The sequence below is a fragment of the Labeo rohita genome, chromosome 13, assembly GCF_022985175.1.
Source record: "Labeo rohita strain BAU-BD-2019 chromosome 13, IGBB_LRoh.1.0, whole genome shotgun sequence".
NCBI classification, from domain to species: domain Eukaryota; kingdom Metazoa; phylum Chordata; class Actinopteri; order Cypriniformes; family Cyprinidae; genus Labeo; species Labeo rohita.
Window position 1 is genome coordinate 21,815,881 of NC_066881.1, and position 19,917 is coordinate 21,835,797.

The following is a 19,917-nucleotide window of genomic DNA, read 5'->3' on the forward strand; positions in this document are numbered from 1 at the left end:
ATCTTCTGTCCCTTATTTTGAGCACATGGGACGCTCTCAAATTACTAAACTATTGTCAGTATAAACATTTAGCTTATAACTTCACTTTATGCATAATGGGACTCAATGTTCTACTATTTAAAGTATATTTTAGCTTCACATTTATTTGTTTTTACTTTGAATTTCACTGTAAAGACGCTTTGATGAACAGTCACGTGTTGACAACGTAGAAATGAGTGGATTGAATGGAAAAATGTGTTATAATTGGCTGGGTTTTACGGCGCTCGGAAGTTGATTCTAATTGGCCAGAAAAGATGAGTTTTAAAATATTTATTATTTACTCATATTTCATATATTAATGAATATTTAAGTTTCAGTGGCGTTATTTAGGAGTATAATGTCATCAAGACATCTGTAGTGGTTACCCTGTCATGTGGTACCTGTGACGTTTCCCCGCGCTGGTGAAGGTGGACCAATCACAGTCGTTTGCGGTTTCAACATATTTAAATTAATTGAAACGATTTCTGAGGTAAAGTTTTACTTGTATGTCATGTATACCAGCCTAAATTTTTTGCATGTTTTAAACTATTATCTTTTACTGGATTCAGCAAGGCGAAACACCTTGCATATCAATGCGGTTCTATTAGTGTATTATTAGTGCAATTTGGGCTGCCGAGCGCCCGCTAGAGGACAAATTAGTTATTTCACTCCTTCCCGTCCACCTCCAGAGGGCGGAGTTTCCCTTAAATCAGTATAGCGTATTTACATATTATCAGATTCGCTCCCTTACCGAATGACTGATAAGCCAGCGGCTGAATATTACGATGTAGGTAGACTTTTCCAACAGAACAATTAAGTTATCTTTTATAATGAATTTCTTACAGTTGGCCAAGAGTTTCTTCAGCCTACAGAAGGTGTAAATATACGGCGGCAGAATGCTGCAGGCTTCAGGAAGTTGTATATTTGAATCGATTCAACGCGGTGAGGTCGATCGAGTTTCCTATTTATTACAGCAGGATCGGGGTGTTTTGAAACAAAAAGGTGAGTTTCTTTGTTTTAAAGCGGGCTGTAATTGATCCACAGTGCCAGATGATGGGAGAGATTGTACTGATCCTCCGTCAACATCTCACTTTAACCTTCCTGATCCTATTCAGTTCAATAGAGCGTCATGTAAGCGGTGTTTTTCCATTCTTTCACCCACCTATCGTTTGCTTTATTATCTATTTATGGCAACTATTGATTAAAGAAATACCTAGATGTGCGATCAGTTTTAATGCATTTGTCCTTTTAATAGCTATGCTTCTTCGAGTCTTGTTTCCGATACCTGTTACACTCTGTAAGATGCAAGATGTCCTACCCTCTGACAAATGTACCTTTATAACTACAGTATATAGTAGATGTTTCTCCAAAATACTGTATTGTTATTGCTACTACAGTGAGACCGTCAACACGGTCATCAAAAAGGGAAAATAAGCAAACTGACCACTATTCTGAAAGCTTATTTCGGGAAATTTGGGTTTTACGTTTGCAACTGTACACCTGTAGCAACTGGTATTTTGACTAAAATTATGATTAATAATAGGGAATTATTAATTAATAATAGGGAATGAACCTTTTGAGCTCTATAAAAATACATGTTAGTTGTGATTTAAGTGTTTCTGCAAGCTAGAACATTTTTTTTCTTTTAAAGAAAATTTGTGTTAAAAGTATAACTTAATTATTTATACAACTGGACAACAGGATGAAAATAAAAAGCTGAAGTTGGCCATTGTTCAGCCAGAGAATTTGAGTTATTACACAAGTTTCTCAACATGAAGTAGGCCCTACATCTAAAAAAAAATATCGACATTTGTAAAAATGTTCATAACAATATTTTCTACAATGTAACTGGCTAGAATGTTATACAAGAAAGACGAACCAAATAATACCACAAAACATAGCAGAATTTATTAAGTCTCTTGCCAGTACTTTCCCTTTTTTTTTTTTTTTTTTTTTTTTTTTTAAACTTACTTTTTGCTGTTTTTCCATCAGTTATGATGTCACTTCCTGGATGATACTGTCATTAAGGAATTGGCTTTTTGTTTATTTATTTATTCATTTTTAATTATTATTATTTTATTTATTTTACATTTTTATTAATAAGAGATTTATGCATCATCTGAAATAAATATGCTTTCCATTGATGTATGGTTTGTTCGGACAGGACAACATTTGGGTGCAAAAAAATCTAAATATTGTGAAAATCACCTTTAAAGTTGTCCAAATTAAGTTTAAAAAATTATGATTTGATATATTTTCGGTAAGATCTTTTTGAACATGATCTTTACTTAATACCCTAATGATTTTTGGCATAAAAGAAAAATCGATAATTTTGACCTATACAATGTATTTTTGGCTATTGCTACAAATAAACCTGTGCTACTTAAGGTATTGTGGTCCAGGGTCATTGGTACTATAAAAGAATAAAACGATTACATTTTTTAAAAAAAAAGTCCTATTTATTGATTTCAAATAAACAGTATTCCCAAAAAAACATGTTTTGGAAAAAAACATGCTGAAATATTAAAATATATCCTAACATAATTGTATGTTTTATATAAGATGTGTTTTCCATTTTTATGATGGTGCATACTAGAAAAAACAAATACCAGTTCTGGCGTCTGTACCATGAAGCCGGTTCAGCTGGCTAGCCAGACAAGTTTCAGTTTAGTTTGCAGCAACTGTGGGTTTTAGGTATCATGAAGGTGGTTTGGTTTTTAGTGGTGTTTATCACCATAGTAACTTGCGCACCATGGCTAACCTGCTTTAGGTAGGTTATGTTCTGATTTAGAAATCTCAAACTGAAATTTGACCAATCAGCTTTGAGCGAAGTGACACATCTGTGCCACAATGAAGTCACTCTCCCAGCACTACATAGTAAAGAAATTATAAGAAAAAATAAGTAATACAATTCTAAAAAGATAAATCCTCTTTTATGATGATTACTTAATTTTAATTACTTCATAAATTAAAATATAAATTAAACCCTTAATGGCATGAGCAGTTTTAGCTTAATAATTATTAAGCTTTTATTTGAAATTAAAACAAAGATAATATGCAATAGAAATTATCTTTAGAATCAATAACCTTAGATTAAAATTTTTGTGAAAAGCGCTATACAAATAAATGGACTATAAAACCTCTATAGCTGATGCATTATATCTATGTTAATATTGACTCAAATGCAATGATATTTGCGTTTCAAAGTTATTGGTTGTTAACTTTTCTGATTTTCCTAGGTTGGGGAGGTTTCACAGCCCTTCACTTTGCCGCTCTCCATGGAAACCGGCCAATGGCTGAGCTTCTGCTGAACAGCGGTGCTGATCCAAACATTCCCTGTGATGCAGGACAAACTCCTTTTCACTTTGCTTGCAGGTATGAGAGACCTCATCCATCTTATGTTTGTGAATTTAATTAAAACATTCATCATAAACTTTACCTCTCCTGAAAGATCATTACACCTTACACCAGTGTCCTATGAATTTGCCTTACTGTACTGTGTTATTCTAACAGAAATGGCAATATTTATATCATGCACAAAATGATGCAGCAGGGTGCAGACTTACACATAGTAGACGAGCAAGGGAAAACATGTCTTCATCATGCAGTCGGTGGTGGAAGCGTGTAAGTAACTGAGCCTGTTAAACTAGTGAAAAACAAGAATTATAAAAAATTGTAGTTTTGTTTTCGTGTATACTGCATACTCAAATATATTGTCCCCTTATGTACTTTTCTTTTCTTCTTTTTTTCTCAGTATTGCCACGCAGTACCTGTGGGAGACTGGAATGTTCCGTTTCACAGATGCCGATAACTATAAGATCACTCCTCTGCATTTGGCAGCTTCCACAGGCAATTCTGACGTAGTCCGCTATCTCCTTAGAGCAAATGTAAGCACTTTTATTTTACAGCATTGCTTGTAGTTCTTTTACAGGGTACAATTGGACTAAACAGACACCAAAACACTGATCGGAGAATGCAGAATGCCTGAAAATTGCTATTACTATAATGGTCCCAAAAGTCTAAATTTGCTGACAGTTTACCTACTAGGGGTGGGTGGATCGATCCTAATATCATTGGTATTAGTATTGGATCGATGCTAGCCTGATGAGATTGATACTTTAGGTTAATTTTTATAATTAAGACAGTACATTAAAATTAGCCAGACCCATTAAATTTACCAAATTTGGCCTTTTTATACAGTATCACTGTCTTCAACTCTTATGCCACGTTAAACGTTTTCTTTATAATGGTTTTCTATCAGAGGAAAACACTTAAAATGCATGCACTTTGCATTTGTGTCCAGGCTGCTTGCTTGCATATAATTTGCATCAACAGTATACTAAGTTTAGCCTTGTAATATTACTTTCTTAGTGCATCAAGCCACGTTAAGTTTTTCTTTATAACTTTATGGGAGGAAAATGCTTAACATTAAACTTTGTGTATTGCTTTCATATTCTGGGCTCCTCTGCTTGCAAACTCCTTTTAGAAAGGCAAAGAATTCCCACATAGCCTTAAGGTGAATGTAATATTTTATTCATATTAACATTAGTTATTGTTAATTTTCAAAGTGTAACTGGTCATTTAAATGTATGTTTTTAAAAGGAAAAAGTATCGGTATTGGTGATACTGGCCCTGTATTTACTTAGTATCACCCACCCCTATTACCTACACGCTAAGTGTTACCCACACTCTAAGATTAAAGAGACTTGCAATAATAGGCTTTGCTGCGGCATCATCTTAACTTCAGATATGCTTTAAAGCTGTAACAGTCAGAATTCACAGTTTATTGTTTCAGGTATCTATTTAATCAATTTGTTGTTTATGAAGTGCTTGCATACCTTTTGCAGCGTTTCTGAATTTGTAATTTTTGCTCTAAATCTTAAACCAGAGATGCATGCCAGAGGCAGTTGACCACCAGGGGGCGACAGCACTTCATGTGGCTGCAGGGAAAGGCATGATTGAGGTGTGCTGGCTACTGTTGAAGAGTGCCGGACTCCACATTTTACACATGAAAAACCACAATGGCCTCACACCTCTAGACCTCTGTAATCAAGGGAATACATTTAGGTCTGTTGAGAACCAATGATAATATTAAGACTCTTAAAAAAAATTGTATTAATTAGGGCTGCCCTCGACTAAAGATTTTTCTGGTCGACTAATAGTCATTCATTTTAAGGATTTTAGGTTGACTATTACTTGCACGTCTAATAAATTGAACATATAAATCATCATAATGAGCCTTTAATTGAATACATAGCCTAATATGTGCTCAAGCACACAAAAAAATCCGGCAAATATAATAATTATGAATGTTTCAGGGAAAAACAGCAAGGTTTTAATAATTTATTGATAAACTAGTGCTTTTTTTGTTTTCGGCTTAAGAGATGAAGTTGGCGACACTGACTCGTTATTTCAGAAGTAGTGGACGCACCTACATGTTTCATACTGATTATATAATCTGAGAATATTTGTTTTTTTATTTAAATTGGTTTATTTAAAAGTAGACATTTCACTCTATAGATGGCCTATATATTTCATGTCTGTAAGACATGTTGGCTATACAGAGTTTTGAAGTTTCGCCCTCAAGTTCACAGAGCCCGAAAGGACAGAAAGTGCATTATGTTTGCTTTCATTATTTTACAAAAGCGCAACGTTTTGTTGTTATTCGCTATGTTGTCGTGCAGTAAATGCGCAACTATTCAGCTTCCACACTCCACACAGACAGTGCACATTTTTCTAGGCTAACATTAGATTGAGCGGCCAAGTAAAGTTGCTACTACTTACATATTTCAGATGAAAAGCCATATTTGAGGGCGATGAATGATAGGTGAGCTTTTACCACACAGACCAGCCGTTAACAATCTCTGACATGGACTGCGTGACTTCAGCCACTTCCTGTGAATTGTTTTTTCTGGGACTAATAAAATTTTGGTTGACTAATGTTTAGTCGACTATTAGGGGGCAGCCCTAGTATTAATCAATTTATTTACTTATATTACCTAGAGTTGTCACAGACTAGGACTTTGTATACATTTTTGGAAATTCATTTAATTAAAAAAATTACATGGTCAAACTTTACTTAATCTGCCCTGCAATTAATGTATAGTTTTAAAGGCATAGTACACCCAAAAATTTAAATTCTGTAATTAATTACTCACCTTCATGTCATTTCAAACTTGTAAGACCTTTGTTCCTTCGGAACACAAATTAAGATATTTTTGATGAAACCCAAGAGCTTTCTGACCCTGCATAGACAGCAATGAAATTGATACGTTCGAGGCCCAGAAAGGTAGTAAGGACACTGTTAAAACAGTCCATGTGACATCAGTGGTTCATACTTTTAATTTTATTAAGCTGCAAGAATACTTTTTGAGCTCAAAGAAAACAAAAATAACTATTCAACAGTTTCTTCAATGCCAGCTCCTGTGTCAGCAGCATCACTTGTATGCGTCTTGGTACTCTCGTGAACGCGTGTCGAAGTCTGACATGGAGGAAGAGAAATTGTTGAATGTTATTCTTTGTTTTGTTATAAGTTATTTTTTTGTTTTCTTTGCACACAAAAAATATTCTCATAGCTTCATAACATTACGGTTGAATCATTGATGTCACATGGACTATTTTAACAATGTTTTTACTACCTTTCTTGGTTTTGAATGTTCATTTTTCAGAATTTTCATTTTTGTGTGAACTAACCCTTTAAGTAGGGCACATTTAGAAAATCAGGGTAACATGCAGTATTGTGATTATTGTTACTTTGACAGTAATGGAAGTTTAAATTGTTAACAGAATAAGATGATATCTTTTTTATTCTTTAATATTTGTTTAGACATAAGAAGCTCTCCAGGATTTTGACGCAATTCAGTCAACGACCAAAAGATCTCATTCCTAAGGACTCATATGGTATCATTTTCTTTTCCTGTGGGTTTGTTGTATAATAATATTCATCGGCTGTCATGCTTATTCATAAAATGATCTGTTCTGCAGTGATGTACTTCTGGATGCTGCTGTTACCGTCTCTCAGCGGGGCTGCGGTTCTCATTATAGCTGCAGCTCTTGGTGAATATGGGGCTATCTTCTCTGCAGTGCTATTCCCCTGTATGGCAAAATTCATTCTTTCTCAATATCATAGACTGAGCAGCTTTCAAAGGTTAGAGAGTTGTGATTGTAAATTGCATTTTTCTTAGCACTTATAATATAAAGAATGATGATTGAATATTGATCTTTTTTTAATCTTTTTAATTTGGACTTTAGGTTACCAAACCCTGTCTACCTGGGAACACTGACTGCGAGCCTGATTCATTCCATAGCTTGCTTTCTCTATAAAATTTTACCTAATATCCTTTGCAGATAAGCTTATGTCATCAACCTCTTATAAAAGTTGAAATCTTATGAATGTTTTGTCAATTATTCCTTGACCGTTCACGTTTTTGGCCAGCTTATACCCTCTTAAATGTCTCACTTGTCCATTTATGTATACTCGCTGGACTTTTTTGGAAAGTTTTAAAGCAGAGCCCAGGACAACTCAAAGAAGCTGACACTGATTCCAAGTTTTCCAGCATAGGAGACTTAGTAGAAGCTGGAAAGAGCCCGGACAAATTCTGTATTTACTGTGAGGTGAGCACTTATTTGACCAGCACTGAATCTGAATCTCTAACATTTAAAATTTACTTGATCAAAATAGTGTTTTTTGGAGGGTTGGGATTATTTTTGGATGGTTAATCAAATTGAATTATTTTATATTTAATATTGTCATTTAATAATAATAATTATTATTAAATCAATAATTTAGTCAATATTTTTAATTAACAATTAAATTATATTATGTGTATATTTAGAACTGGATCTTAATCTGTTTGCTAATATTAATTTTATATTTCAGAATAATAAAAATAATCAAATGCAATTATTATTTTAAATAGTAAGCCATTTTCTTTCAGCTGATCCAAGTGGACAACTGTAAACACTGCCGTTTGTGTGACATGTGCATCCAAGACTACGACCACCACTGCCTCTTCATCAATAAATGTGTGGGACGGGACAACCACCGCACCTTTATTCTTTTCATCATGTCTATGGTAATGGCTCACCTCATCTTCATTCTCAGTGCCGCTTACTACCTCCATCTGAAACTCTCAGGCTTGCAGCTTTCTGACTGGGGCTCAGTGACGGGAAAAGAGGCCTGGGTCCTCCTGCTGACTCTGCTCAACTTCCTCTCTCTGATCTGGGTGGGATGGTTGCTAGTTGAGCAGCTTGATGCCATTTCCAGGGGAACCACCACCTACTTTAGGCGATACAACCACAAAGGGCCTTCTAAAAGACAGCGGTTGGCAACAGTCCTCTCTTTTCTGGTGGAAGGGATAAGAAGACAGGAGTACAGTCAGTCTTTTAACATATAGAGACTTTGAAGACATTTTGAAATTACAAAGCAACATCACAGTTAAGTCTCTTATTGTTATTTATCCAGCTTGTTCTTCTACACGGAAGTAAGCCTATAGGTGAGACAACGTGCAGTAAATGGTAAAACTGTTTGCAATACAAACCAGTGTGCTCATAATTAAGATAATACAATAAAATAATATGGTAAGACCCACCAATTTGCAATGTCAAGCAGCAAAACAAGCTGTTTTGTACAGCTAAAAATAGCTGGACATGGATGAGGCCCGGACCCATAAAATTTACAAATAGCCACGCCGACTCTTACAGGAAGAAAAAGGTGCATAAAGGCTGGAATATATAATATAATATAATGGAATACATCTGTCCAGACTTTGCTCTAGTTTACAGTCCAAAGGAGATGCTAGTTGCCAAAAGTCAAAGCCAGTTTGCAGATTTTGGACAGTTGAGGTTACATATTTGTGAATGACAGGCACAGATTTAGATTTTCTAGTTTCAGACTATATCATGATTGATATTTGGGCTGATTTTTGACCATGTATTGTTTTCATTTCTCATGCATCTCCTAGCAATGAGGTGTGTGTTTCTGCGAGAGTTTATGTTTGAAATGACTTGAAACAGGGTTTCTTAAGGTTCTTAAAAAGTCGTACATTTAGTTGTATCAAATATAAGGCTATAAAAAGTCTTGAATGATATAAGAAAGTCTTAATTATGATTTCAAGAGGTCTTAAATTTGGGGACAGAAAGACTAGAATTGCGATATGGCTGTATATAAGTGCTGTACATTTCAAAGTCACGTGCTGTGCTGCTTTGTGTATGAAACACTATATTTCTGCCACTCCAAAAGCACCACCTACTGACAGAGAATGAATTTGCATTTTCAATGAGCTGATGTTTTTGTTCAGACCAATGAAAATCAGTTCGTTTTTACGCTGCAAACACACAGTTGTAAATATGAACTGGTGGATCGACAAGAAGATAATGCACTATAAAATCAGACCATAAAATATATTTTTTATTTAATTATTATTATGATTGATAATAATTGTTTAATTTAACTGATACTTTTGACATTTTCTTCATTTTATAAAATTTTAGTTTTTTGAAAAACTGTATCTGAACTGTAACTCATGCTTTTAGAATTTTATGCTAACATAGACATTCCCCTACCATGCTCATATGGTATTTTATTCGTGGAGGTCTTAAAACATCTTAAATTTGAGCTGTGAAATAATGATTCTTAGTCACCTGTAACTGTTACCTGTATTGTTAATTTTTTATGTATTTATTTTTTTTATAGGAAACATTTTAAATAAAAGTCTTTCAGTGTAAATTTATACATTTTGATTTCTCATTTAATATTTAGAAGTAAAAATTGCAAATCAATGTGCAAAATTATGTTCTTGCAAAATCAACGTATTGAAAATAGATGCCCAGTCATTAGCATATTATATTGGGATGAAGTATTTTGTTGTATTATTGTACAAAATAATGATTAGAACATTTGTTTAGTAATGTCAATTTGAATGGGTTTAACTATACATGCACAGAAATGTATCCGTTCATTTGAAAGTAATTCTTGATCAGAGCAGACAGCACTGTTTCTCCTCGTCTGGCTGCTCTGACAGCATTAGGTTTGTGAAGGCGCTCACACTGCATTCTCAGCCCTGCTTTTAAGATGGGTGTCCATCATTAATCATCTGTGTAGTCTGCTGCTAATTTTCCATTGATTTTCCTGCAGTAATATCATGTAGGGGGGGGATCTGCAGACCTATATCATTGGTCTAAGTGACATGGCAATGAGTAAAAGCATTCTGATACTATTGTGGCAGAGTCCTGCTAATGCAAGAGAGCATTTTCAATCTAATATTCAAGGTTATTCATGGGACACCGAAGTCCAAGGTTTGATTCAGATTTTCTTAGACAACCTCTTTATCTGTATGAGGCATTTGTTTCTCTTTCAAAAAAAAAAGGATTTGTTTCCCTATCGAAAACTCTTAAGTCTTTCACAATGAATCAGTGCATCATGTGCTCATTTTCATTCCGTCTATATCTATTATTGGATTAAATGATAATTCAGTCTAATTGCTAGTTTATTTGGTCCCACGCTAGACTCGGCCTGGGCGATTTGTATTGTAATGATGGTTCCAGGCTTATACTTGTAGTCTCAATTACATTTTGAAACTTTTAGATGTTTAATTCAAAAATAATTTCTTCTTGTATCAGCATTTATACTTAATAATACATGGCTTTTCCAGGGCAATCACACATTTTACACTTCCCCGGACTCCATAAAGTACTGTTATACATATGTGACCCTGGACCATATAACCAGTCTTAAGTCGCTGGGGTATATTTTTAGCAATAGCCAAAAATACATTGTATGGGTCAAAATTATTTATTTTTCCTTTATGCCATAAATCATTAGGAAATTAAGTAAAGATCATGTTTCATGCAGATATTTTGTAAAATTCCTACTGTAAATATATCAAAACTTAATTTTTGATTAGTAATATTCATTATTAAAGGGGAACTCCACTTCCAGAACAACAATTTACTCACCCCCTTGTCATCCACAATATTCATGTCTTTCTTTCTTCAGTCGTAAAGAAATTGTTTTTTGAGGAAAACATTTCAGAATTTTTCTCCATATAGTGGACTGATATGGTGCCCCGATTTTGAATTTCCAAAAGACAGTTTAAATGCGGTTTCAAACGATTATATAATGATAGCATAACGACTGGTTATTTTAATAAAAATAATACAATTTGTATACTTTTTAATGCCAAACGCTCACCTTGTCTTACTCTGCCTGGACAGTTTTTGTTCCAGTTCATGACAGTTAGGGTATGTCGAAAAACTCCCATCTCATGTTCTCCCTCAACTTCAAAATCGTCCTATATCGCTGTTTTACCTTTTTTGTTAAGGGTGTTTGATCTTTTTTGCATGTTCACTTTGCAAAGACTGGGTCGGTACTTCTGCAGTGATGTAGGATGATTTTAAAATGATTTTTGAAGTTGAGGGAGAAAATACGATTGAAGTTTTTCGACATACCCTAACTGTCTTGAGCCAGAATACACAGAGTTCAAGGACTGCAAGGCAAGATGAGTGTTTGAGAATAAAAAGTATTTAAATTATATAGTATTTTTTTTTTTAATGTAAATAACCAATTGTTTTGCTAGATAAGACCATTCTTCCTCGGGTGGGATTGTTTACAACCGCATTTGAAGCCGCATTTAAACTGCATTTTGGAAGTTCAAAATCGGGGCACCATAGCAGTCCATTATATGGAGAAAAATGCTGAAATGTTTTCCTCAGAAAACATAATTTCTTTACTACTGAAAAAAGAAAGACATGAACATCATGGATGACAAGGGGGTGAGTAAATTATTTTTTTAATTTTATTAAGTTGTTGTTCTGGAAGTGGAGTTCTCTTTTAAGAACTTCACTTGGACAACTTTTAAGGTGATTTTCTCAATATTTAGATTTTTTTGCACCCTCAGATTTCATATATTCAAACAGTTGTATCTCGGGCCAAATATTGTCCTATCCTAACAAACCATACATCAATGAAAAGCTTATTTATGTATAAATCTAAATTTCACATATGCAAAAGAGCAAAAATAAACCTCGACTTGTTGCGCTTTATTTATACAGGAAAACATCCAACTAAATGACATATAAGGCCATAATCAAAGGCACTTGCACACTGCACTGCTGTTTTCACTTCTGCATTAGCAGTCGTCATTTCCTTAGATGTCTCTACCAACTCTCAGCTTTTTAAATATTTCCGTTTTACAATGCAGTTGAGCACATATTTTTAGCTAGGCTTCAGTTAATCCAGAGTGGTGAATGTAAAAATACTGCCCTCATAGTGTTTGTATTAGGAATTTTCTCCTGAGAACCACTCTTGTTATTCTTTTATTATTCTTTTTTTACTTTTCATTTTTCATACTTATTAATTTTTCTTTAATATATGGTTTTATTAGATCTGATAAATTAGATCAGGCAATCATTCTCCTCCCCTTAGTTCCTTAAGATATTTAGTGGGAGTCTCTGGCTTGGTGTCACATTGTTGAACTTTAAATGTACAACTTTAGTTCTCCTTTTACTTACTCAGATATTTGAAGCGGTTAGTTTCAAATGCCGTATGTGAATATGCCAAATTGTCAGCCCTAATGTACAACTACGATGGAGAGACGGTGGAGATTTTTAGGTAATTGCGACTTTTTTTTAACCATCTTATTTGACTGTTCTTTATAGTAATTTGATTGTAACACCTCTTATGATTTGATGAGTGTGACTAACAGTATGAATGCCAAAAAAAATTTCTAAATTTCATAACATTTATATGACCTTTGACTATATATGTAGTACTGTATATTGTAGATGCCTCATTGTTAAAAAGCAGAGATTTGTTTTATATAGTAGCTCTTACTGTGAGCTTTTCAGCATAAACTTTTTATATGAATTCTCAGATGTTCTGACATAATGTTCTCATGTAGTTTTGCAAACAAAGCAATATTACTCTTGCAGTTGAAAAGTGTTACAGGAAATTTATTTTAGGAAACCATAAAAAAAAAAAAAAACATTATTGAAGCAGCTAAGAGATACTAATAATGCAGTTAAAGCAAAAGGTGGGATGAATAAAACTCAAAGGATTAGTTTACCTAAAAAGAAAATTACTTATTTAAAAATCATTTACTCACCCCCATGTTGTTCCAAGCCTATATTGTTATTTTTCTATTATATTTCTACCTTTAGAAAAATATTTACATGCAGCTATTTTTATAAATGAAATAATGTCTGTCAACCCCCCAAAATTACAAAATTGCCATAAAAATATCCTATATGATTTTTTCAATGTAATCCAATTCTTCTGGTCTTTTTCATTTTATTTATTTTATTTTATGTATGTATAGGCTGTTTTATTGTACTTTTAGGTTGTTTTGTGTCCTTTTTGGAGCTTTTTATATAGAAAATATAAAATTCATTAAAAATATATACTTGCTGTTCAAAAGTTTGGGATCAGTAAAATGTTTAATGTTTTTTTTTTTTTGAAGAAGTCTCTTATGTTCATCAAAGTTCCATTTATTTGATCAACAATGAAAAAGAGGTAATATAATGAAATGTTTTTATAATTTAAAATAAGTTTTCTATTTGAAAATTTGATATGAGTAAAACGTTTAAAAGAACTGCATTTATTCAAAATATAAATCTTTTCTAATAATATAAGTCTTTACTATCACTTTTTTTTAATCAACAAAACACATCCTTGCTGAATACAATTATTAATTTCTTTCAAACAAAGAATTTTTTTTTCCTGACCCCAAACTTTAAATGGTAGTGTATATTGGTAGTTGTATATTGTAAATTATAATAATGAATATTTGTTTTGGAACCTGTGATACATTATTCAGGATTCTTTGATGAGTAAAAAATATTAAAAAAACAGCATTTATTCAAAATAGATATCTTTTCTAACAATAAAAGTCATTACTATCACTTTTTTTATCTACTTAACACATCCTTGCTGAATAAAATTAATTTCTTTCGAAGAAAGAAAGAAAGAAAATTTTTCCTGACCCCAAACTTTAAACGGTAGTGTATACTGTTACAAATGATTTCTATTTTAAATAAATGCTGTTCTTTTTAATGTTTTATTTACGAAAGAATTAAAAAAAAAGTATCAAAGGTTCAAAAAAAAAAAAAAATGAAGCATCACAACTGTTTCCAACTTTGATCATAAATCAGCATATTACAATGATTTCTGAAGGATCATGTGACACTGAAGACTGGAGTAATGATGCTGCAAATTCAGCTTTGCATTACAGGAATAAATTACATTTTAAGGTACATTAAAATAGAAAACTACTATTTTAAATTGCAATAATATTTCATAATATTACAGATTTTCCTGTATTTTTAATCAAATAAATGCAGCCTTGATGAGTAAAAAAGACTTCTTTAAAAAAAACATTAAAAATCCTACTGATCCCAAACTTTTGAACAGCAGTGTAAATAAATAAACTGAAAATAACGACACCGTATCAATTTTTGGCCAGACTAACCCTTTAACAGCTGTTTTGTTGCTGTTGCTGTTTTTGGAAGTGATCTAAACGTAGGCGAACGTAAAGTGAAGGTAAGAAATAGAGAAGTACATAAAATAGTACACACAAGCACATGCAAATACAGTCACCATACTAAAGAGCCAATTAGGAGAGAAAGCAAAGGGAGAAATGGCAGAAGCCCTTCTGTTTCTGCTTCACTGAATTATTGAGTGTAATCATCCAGGCCTTTAATGGCTGGTCCAGAGTGGAATTAATTTGGGTGGTGTGGGATAAATAATGCATTATGGGTAAGGGTGGATCTGAACGTGTGCAAGAGGTCTCTCTCCTCCAGCTGCCTCTGCATGATGAGGGTGGGAGGGGCCCGAAAGCGTGCCGCTCAGTGCAGTGGGCCAGTGGGACATGAAAGGGGGGAGAGAGAGAGAGAGCGAGGAGAGGAGGGGAGGGGAGGGGAGGGGAGGGGAGGGGAGGGAGTAAGACAGATGCTGTCCAGAGCAGGCGGAAGAGGTGCAACAGGGCGAGGCTCAGGAGGAGAGTAGAGTGCGGATCCCAACATGTGGATGGAGGACAGTGTTGCTCAGCTATGAACACCATGCTAAGTCCCAAGATTAGACAGTCCAGGAGAGGTAAGATCTTTTATTCTCAAGACTGTTTTCTCAGCATCAGTGTCCTGCGTTCTCATCCGTAGCAACACCCTCTTCTGGCTGCATTAGCTGCGCTCAGTACCGGCTCCTGCTCCGCTAGTCCGCTGATGGGCTGTGTATCGCTGAGGCTCCGTGGCAGTGATCCAATAGACTGGGCGGTTGCTTAGTAACATCTTTCAGCTTGATTAGTGGTTAATGAGTGTAAGTGGTCTTTGGCTTTGTGTCACACTCTTTAACCAGGAAGTCATGATTTGGATCCTGACACATGCTGATCATGCCTGATGTTGAACAGCGGGATTTTTTAATACATTCTTTAAAATAAAGGTAGTTTTTGGGTTCCCCAAAGAACCATTAGTGTGAATGTTTTTCACTTTCGTGGAACGGAAAGGTTCCATGATGTCAAAGGTTCTTAATGCAACCATCGTCGCCAGTAAAGAACCTTTAATTTTAAGAGTGTACAGTACATGATGCAGAAAAGTCAAGAATAAGTGAAATCATTATATTCCCATGTGGTTTTTCTGTACATGAACTCTACTTACATTCTATTCTTGGTCTATGATGAATTGTAGTTTCGACACTTAGAATCAAGGGACTTGCAGGTGTAATAAATCATAACAGCTGAATGTCAAACAGTTTCACCTACATGAGTAAAAGCTTGCTGGCATAAGCCTGTAGCCTGCTATTTTATCAGGGCTTATCATGTAAATTAAATACAGTACGTCGTACGTTTATTGGTCAGATAACACTCTACAATAAGTTTTAATTAGTTAACTTTAATTAATCCATTAGGTGTCATGAACTAACAATGAGTAGTCAGTTTTCCCAACGTTATATCACGACCAATTTGTACGTATTTTACGAGGTGGTTAATTCATACAACCTCACTTGTGCAATTTTTTTTTAAGATGTATTTTTTGGCATTTTTGCTTTTATTGTATAGGACAGATCAGATATGACAGGAAGCAAAGTGGGAGAGAGAGAGGGGGCAGGATTGGGAAAGGTCCTCGAGTCGGGATTCAAACACGGGACGCCCGTACCGCAAAGGCACTGTATGTCGGCGTGCTGCCCACAAGGCTGTCGGCACCGACACTCACTCGTGCAATTTTGTATTATTTGTCTAGACCCCAGTGATGGATAGGTTTAGGGGTAGGTCATTTATACGAATTGTACGATTTGGCAAAAAACATACAAATTCTTACAAATTAGCCACCTAGTAAAATATGTACGAATTACCGTGAAATTGGGTTGGTTCTGCAGCATTGCTGTTGCTGTTAATTTCCACATATGTGACCCTGGACCACAAAACCAGTCATAAGGGTAAATTTTGTGAATTTGAGATTAATACATCACCTGAAAGCTGGTTTGTTAGGATAGGACAATATTTGGCAGGGATACAACTATTTGAAAATCTACAATCTGAGGGTGAAAAAAATTCAAAATACTGAGAAAATCGCCTTTAAAGTTGTCCAAATGAAGTTCTTAGCAATGCATATTACTAATGAAAAATTAAGTTTTGATATATTTATGGTAGGAAATTTACAAAATATCTTCATGGAACATGATCTTTACTTAAAATTCGAATGATTTGTGGCATAAAAGAAAAATCAATCATTTAAACCCATACAATGTACTTTTGGTTATTGCTTCAAATGGTTTTATGGTCCACAGTCACATATATTAATGCATTTTTAACAGTTGTGTAAATTAACACTAACCTAGATTAATAAATGATGTTCTAATAAATGTACGTCATTTTTGTTTTTCACACCTAATGCATCAACTAATGGTAATTAACCTTATTTATTCCATGTACAAAGCAGGTGCAATATCATTGAATTTGTTGAACTAATGATAACTGCGTGGTTTTTCCTGATTATTTGCTTCTAGAGAATAGCCTTGTCTGCTTCAGCAGTAAAAGGCTATCTTTGGATTGATTTCTGCCCTGCTGTGCAATATAAAGCAAACAGGAGCGTTTGAAGCACACTGTCTGTCTGCTGGGCTCTGCATTTGTCATCCTGCATATGGATTGTGTCACTTTTGACGAGGGTATTGGGTTTGCTGCGTTTTAAGTGGCTACAGCACATATTCCAGCACAGCAGGCTCAAAGACATTGCCAGGTTTCATTTGCCGACTGCTGTGATATTTCAATCTGAGTGTCAGAACGTTAGGTGGACTGACAAGCCCCTTTCAATTTTGCACTGTACTCATGTGTAATTTGTTATCAGGAACTATGACTGATAGATAGATGGTATCATTTGTATATACTTGAATCTATTTCATTTGATTTATTTACATTTTCATTTACTGTTACATTACATGTTAACATTAATTTTGAAAGTTTAGGTGAAAAAAAACACAAAACCATTCTTAAGTAGCATGCGTATATTAGCAGCAATAGCCAAAAATACATTGTATGGGTCAAAGTGATCTATTTTTCTTTTATGCCAAAAATCATTAAGATATTAAGTAAAGATCATGTTCCATGGAGATATTTTGTAAATTTCCTACTGTAAATATATGTAACTTAATTTTTGATTAGTGAATATGCATTGCTCAGAACTTAATATGAAAAACTTTAAAGGCGATTTTCTCAATATTTAGATTTTTTCCACTCTCAGATTCCAGATTTTCAAATAGTTGTATCTCGGCCAAATATTGTCCCATCCTAACAAACCATGCAGTGGAAAACTTATTCCACTGATAAATGCTTATTCATTATTCAGCTTTCAGACAATGTATAAATCTCAATTTCAGAAAAATTAACCTTCATGATTGGTTTTGTGGTCCAGGCTCATATTTTTTTGCCTACTGTAATTAGCAAGGTGGTTATAATAGAGCTAGATTCAAGTCCTTAGAGAACTTTAAAATCCAAACTGACTAGAAGCTACACAAGATTCATTATTATTCTGTTCCTCATGCCATACTCAAGGTGTCCTCATAAAACATGTCTTGTACCAAACTCTTTATTACAAAGCTATTTTAAGCAGGATGATCACTTCAGGCGGAGATTAACTGTTGATATTAATTCTTAATCATTTTTAACAAGTCTCCATATTCAGCCCTGAAAGAATATTTAAGGAACAGGCTCATAAAAAAAAGGCCTTTTTGTCATTGCAAAAAATGAGTCTAAATGAAATATGCATGGGCCTGGTCAGACTTCCAGTATTTTTAGACTGAACGTGTCAAAGGAGCAGAAAATCAGACAAATGGAGGAAAATCCTGATGCTGAATGCTCTGCCCTGTCGGCAACCTGCGTGTTATTGAGAGTTGCCGCTAGGTTTATGGGTAATAAGGAGAAAGATCATTCTGTATGTCCCTGGAGACTGTTGTTCAAAGAGCTGGATCATTTTAGGGGCTTTTCTCCCACCCACTTCCCTCCCATTTGTGCTCTCTCACTCTTTCTCTCTCCATGAGGCTGTGAGGTGTACATTAACACTGATGAGGCTTCCATTACTTACAGTGATTGAATCAGAGTGGCAGCATTTGCAGGCTGAGTAGTAGTCGGGTCAGTGCTGTTATGCAGTACCTTTTCAACTCTGTAACACAGAAAGACAAAATATACTTGTTTTGTAAATTAATTTAAGGAAGTATAATTATAAGTTGATTAGTTATACAATGGCAGTTGAGGGTGCCAGGGTGAGTAATTAATGACAGAATTTTTATTTTTAAGTGGAAAGAATGTAACAGGAGGGTTATAAAAAAAAAAAGAAGCTGGCATTGTTCAGTAAAGGATTAGTCATTTACATTTACATGATGTTGTTATCTTTATCTAATTAATAACCATCAATAATGCATGCTATATATTTATAACATTTTTTTTACATAATATATGTAATTTTATAAACAGGGCAAAATGATTTACAATGAGCCAAATACTACAAAAAAAAAAAAAAAACAGAATTAATAAAATCCATTGCCAATACTTCCCGGAGGATGATGTCACTGAGGAATTGTTTTGTGTTGCAGTGATATTAAAAAATTTAACAGGATGGAAAGTGACATTGAAAATGTGATTATCATTATTATATTTTATAATTTTTTTTTATGTAATAGTTTAAAAACATTTAGTTAAAGAACAAACTAAAATATATTTTTTAATACATTATAGTATAGTATATATTAGTATATTAATAAATTATGAAAATAATTATTAAAAACATATTACAGTTTCCAGAAAATATTAAGCAGCATAAGAATTATAAATGTTTTGTGAGCACCAAATATTAAAATGATTTCTCATAGGGTTAATGTTACACTGAAGAGTGTATTAATGGAATATTTTAATGGAACAAATGCAATAAATAGGAATAAATTACATTTAAAAAAAAAAAAAAAAAAAAAAAAAAAAAAAAAAGAGGCTTATTCATTTAAAAACCTTTAAACCTAATAAATATTGAAAATATTTAAAAATAAATTGAAAATTAAAATAAATTGAAAATTACAGTTTCCAGAAAATATTAAGCCACAAAAGCATTATCAGTGTTTTGTGAGCACCAAATATCAAAATAATTTCTGATAAGGTTATTGTTACAGTTTCAGTTATTTTAAATTGTTTAAAATGTTTAATAATATTACTGTACTTTTCCAATAAATTCAGCATTGGTGAGATGGACTTATTTATTTAAAACCTTTTAAACATGATAAATATTGAAATTGGTTTTTTAAATACATCAAAGTGTAGTATATATTAATATATTAATAAATTATAAAAGGTATTATTAAAAAACATACATATTTTCATTTAAATGTGGAAGAAAAATTTAAAAAAAAAATTATAAAAAATATATATATAT

The 19,917-nt window shown here is 33.6% G+C and overlaps 2 protein-coding genes across 4 annotated transcripts in view; both read left to right on the forward strand.

The window, feature by feature from the left end:
* The first annotated feature begins 727 nt into the window (after positions 1-727).
* Positions 728-9,749, forward strand: si:ch211-223a10.1 (uncharacterized). 2 transcript variants are annotated; one of them, XM_051125633.1, is made up of 11 exons: positions 728-1,020; positions 3,258-3,393; positions 3,532-3,642; positions 3,773-3,905; positions 4,907-5,085; positions 6,845-6,918; positions 7,003-7,165; positions 7,270-7,352; positions 7,442-7,632; positions 7,956-8,043; positions 8,155-9,749. In XM_051125633.1, exons 1-11 carry the CDS (start codon positions 915-917, stop codon positions 8,412-8,414), a joined length of 1,524 nt encoding a protein of 507 aa, XP_050981590.1. In that variant the 5' UTR covers positions 728-914; the 3' UTR covers positions 8,415-9,749. The 2 variants fall into 2 exon arrangements, with proteins under 2 accessions (XP_050981590.1, XP_050981589.1); XM_051125632.1 differs by having other exon boundaries at positions 7,956-9,749.
* A 2,751-nt stretch (positions 9,750-12,500) lies between these two features.
* Positions 12,501-19,917, forward strand: part of arhgap22 (Rho GTPase activating protein 22) — a 35,992-nt gene continuing 28,575 nt past the window's right edge. The window contains exon 1 of one of the 2 annotated variants that reach the window (XM_051125580.1): positions 12,501-12,628. In XM_051125580.1, coding sequence (XP_050981537.1) covers positions 12,604-12,628 — 25 coding nt within the window. In that variant the 5' untranslated portion in view covers positions 12,501-12,603. Of the gene's footprint in view, positions 12,629-14,985; positions 15,107-19,917 lie in introns of those variants that run through there. The other variant, XM_051125579.1, reaches the window with a different exon arrangement.

Coding starts and splice junctions, on each gene's coding strand:
- si:ch211-223a10.1 (XM_051125632.1), top strand. CDS start 915: ATGCTGCAGGCTTCAGGAAGTTGTATATTTGAATCGATTCAACGCGGT. Junction 1,021..3,257: donor GGGTGTTTTGAAACAAAAAG/GTGAGTTTCTTT, acceptor TGATTTTCCTAG/GTTGGGGAGGTTTCACAGCC. Junction 6,919..7,002: donor CATTCCTAAGGACTCATATG/GTATCATTTTCT, acceptor TCTGTTCTGCAG/TGATGTACTTCTGGATGCTG.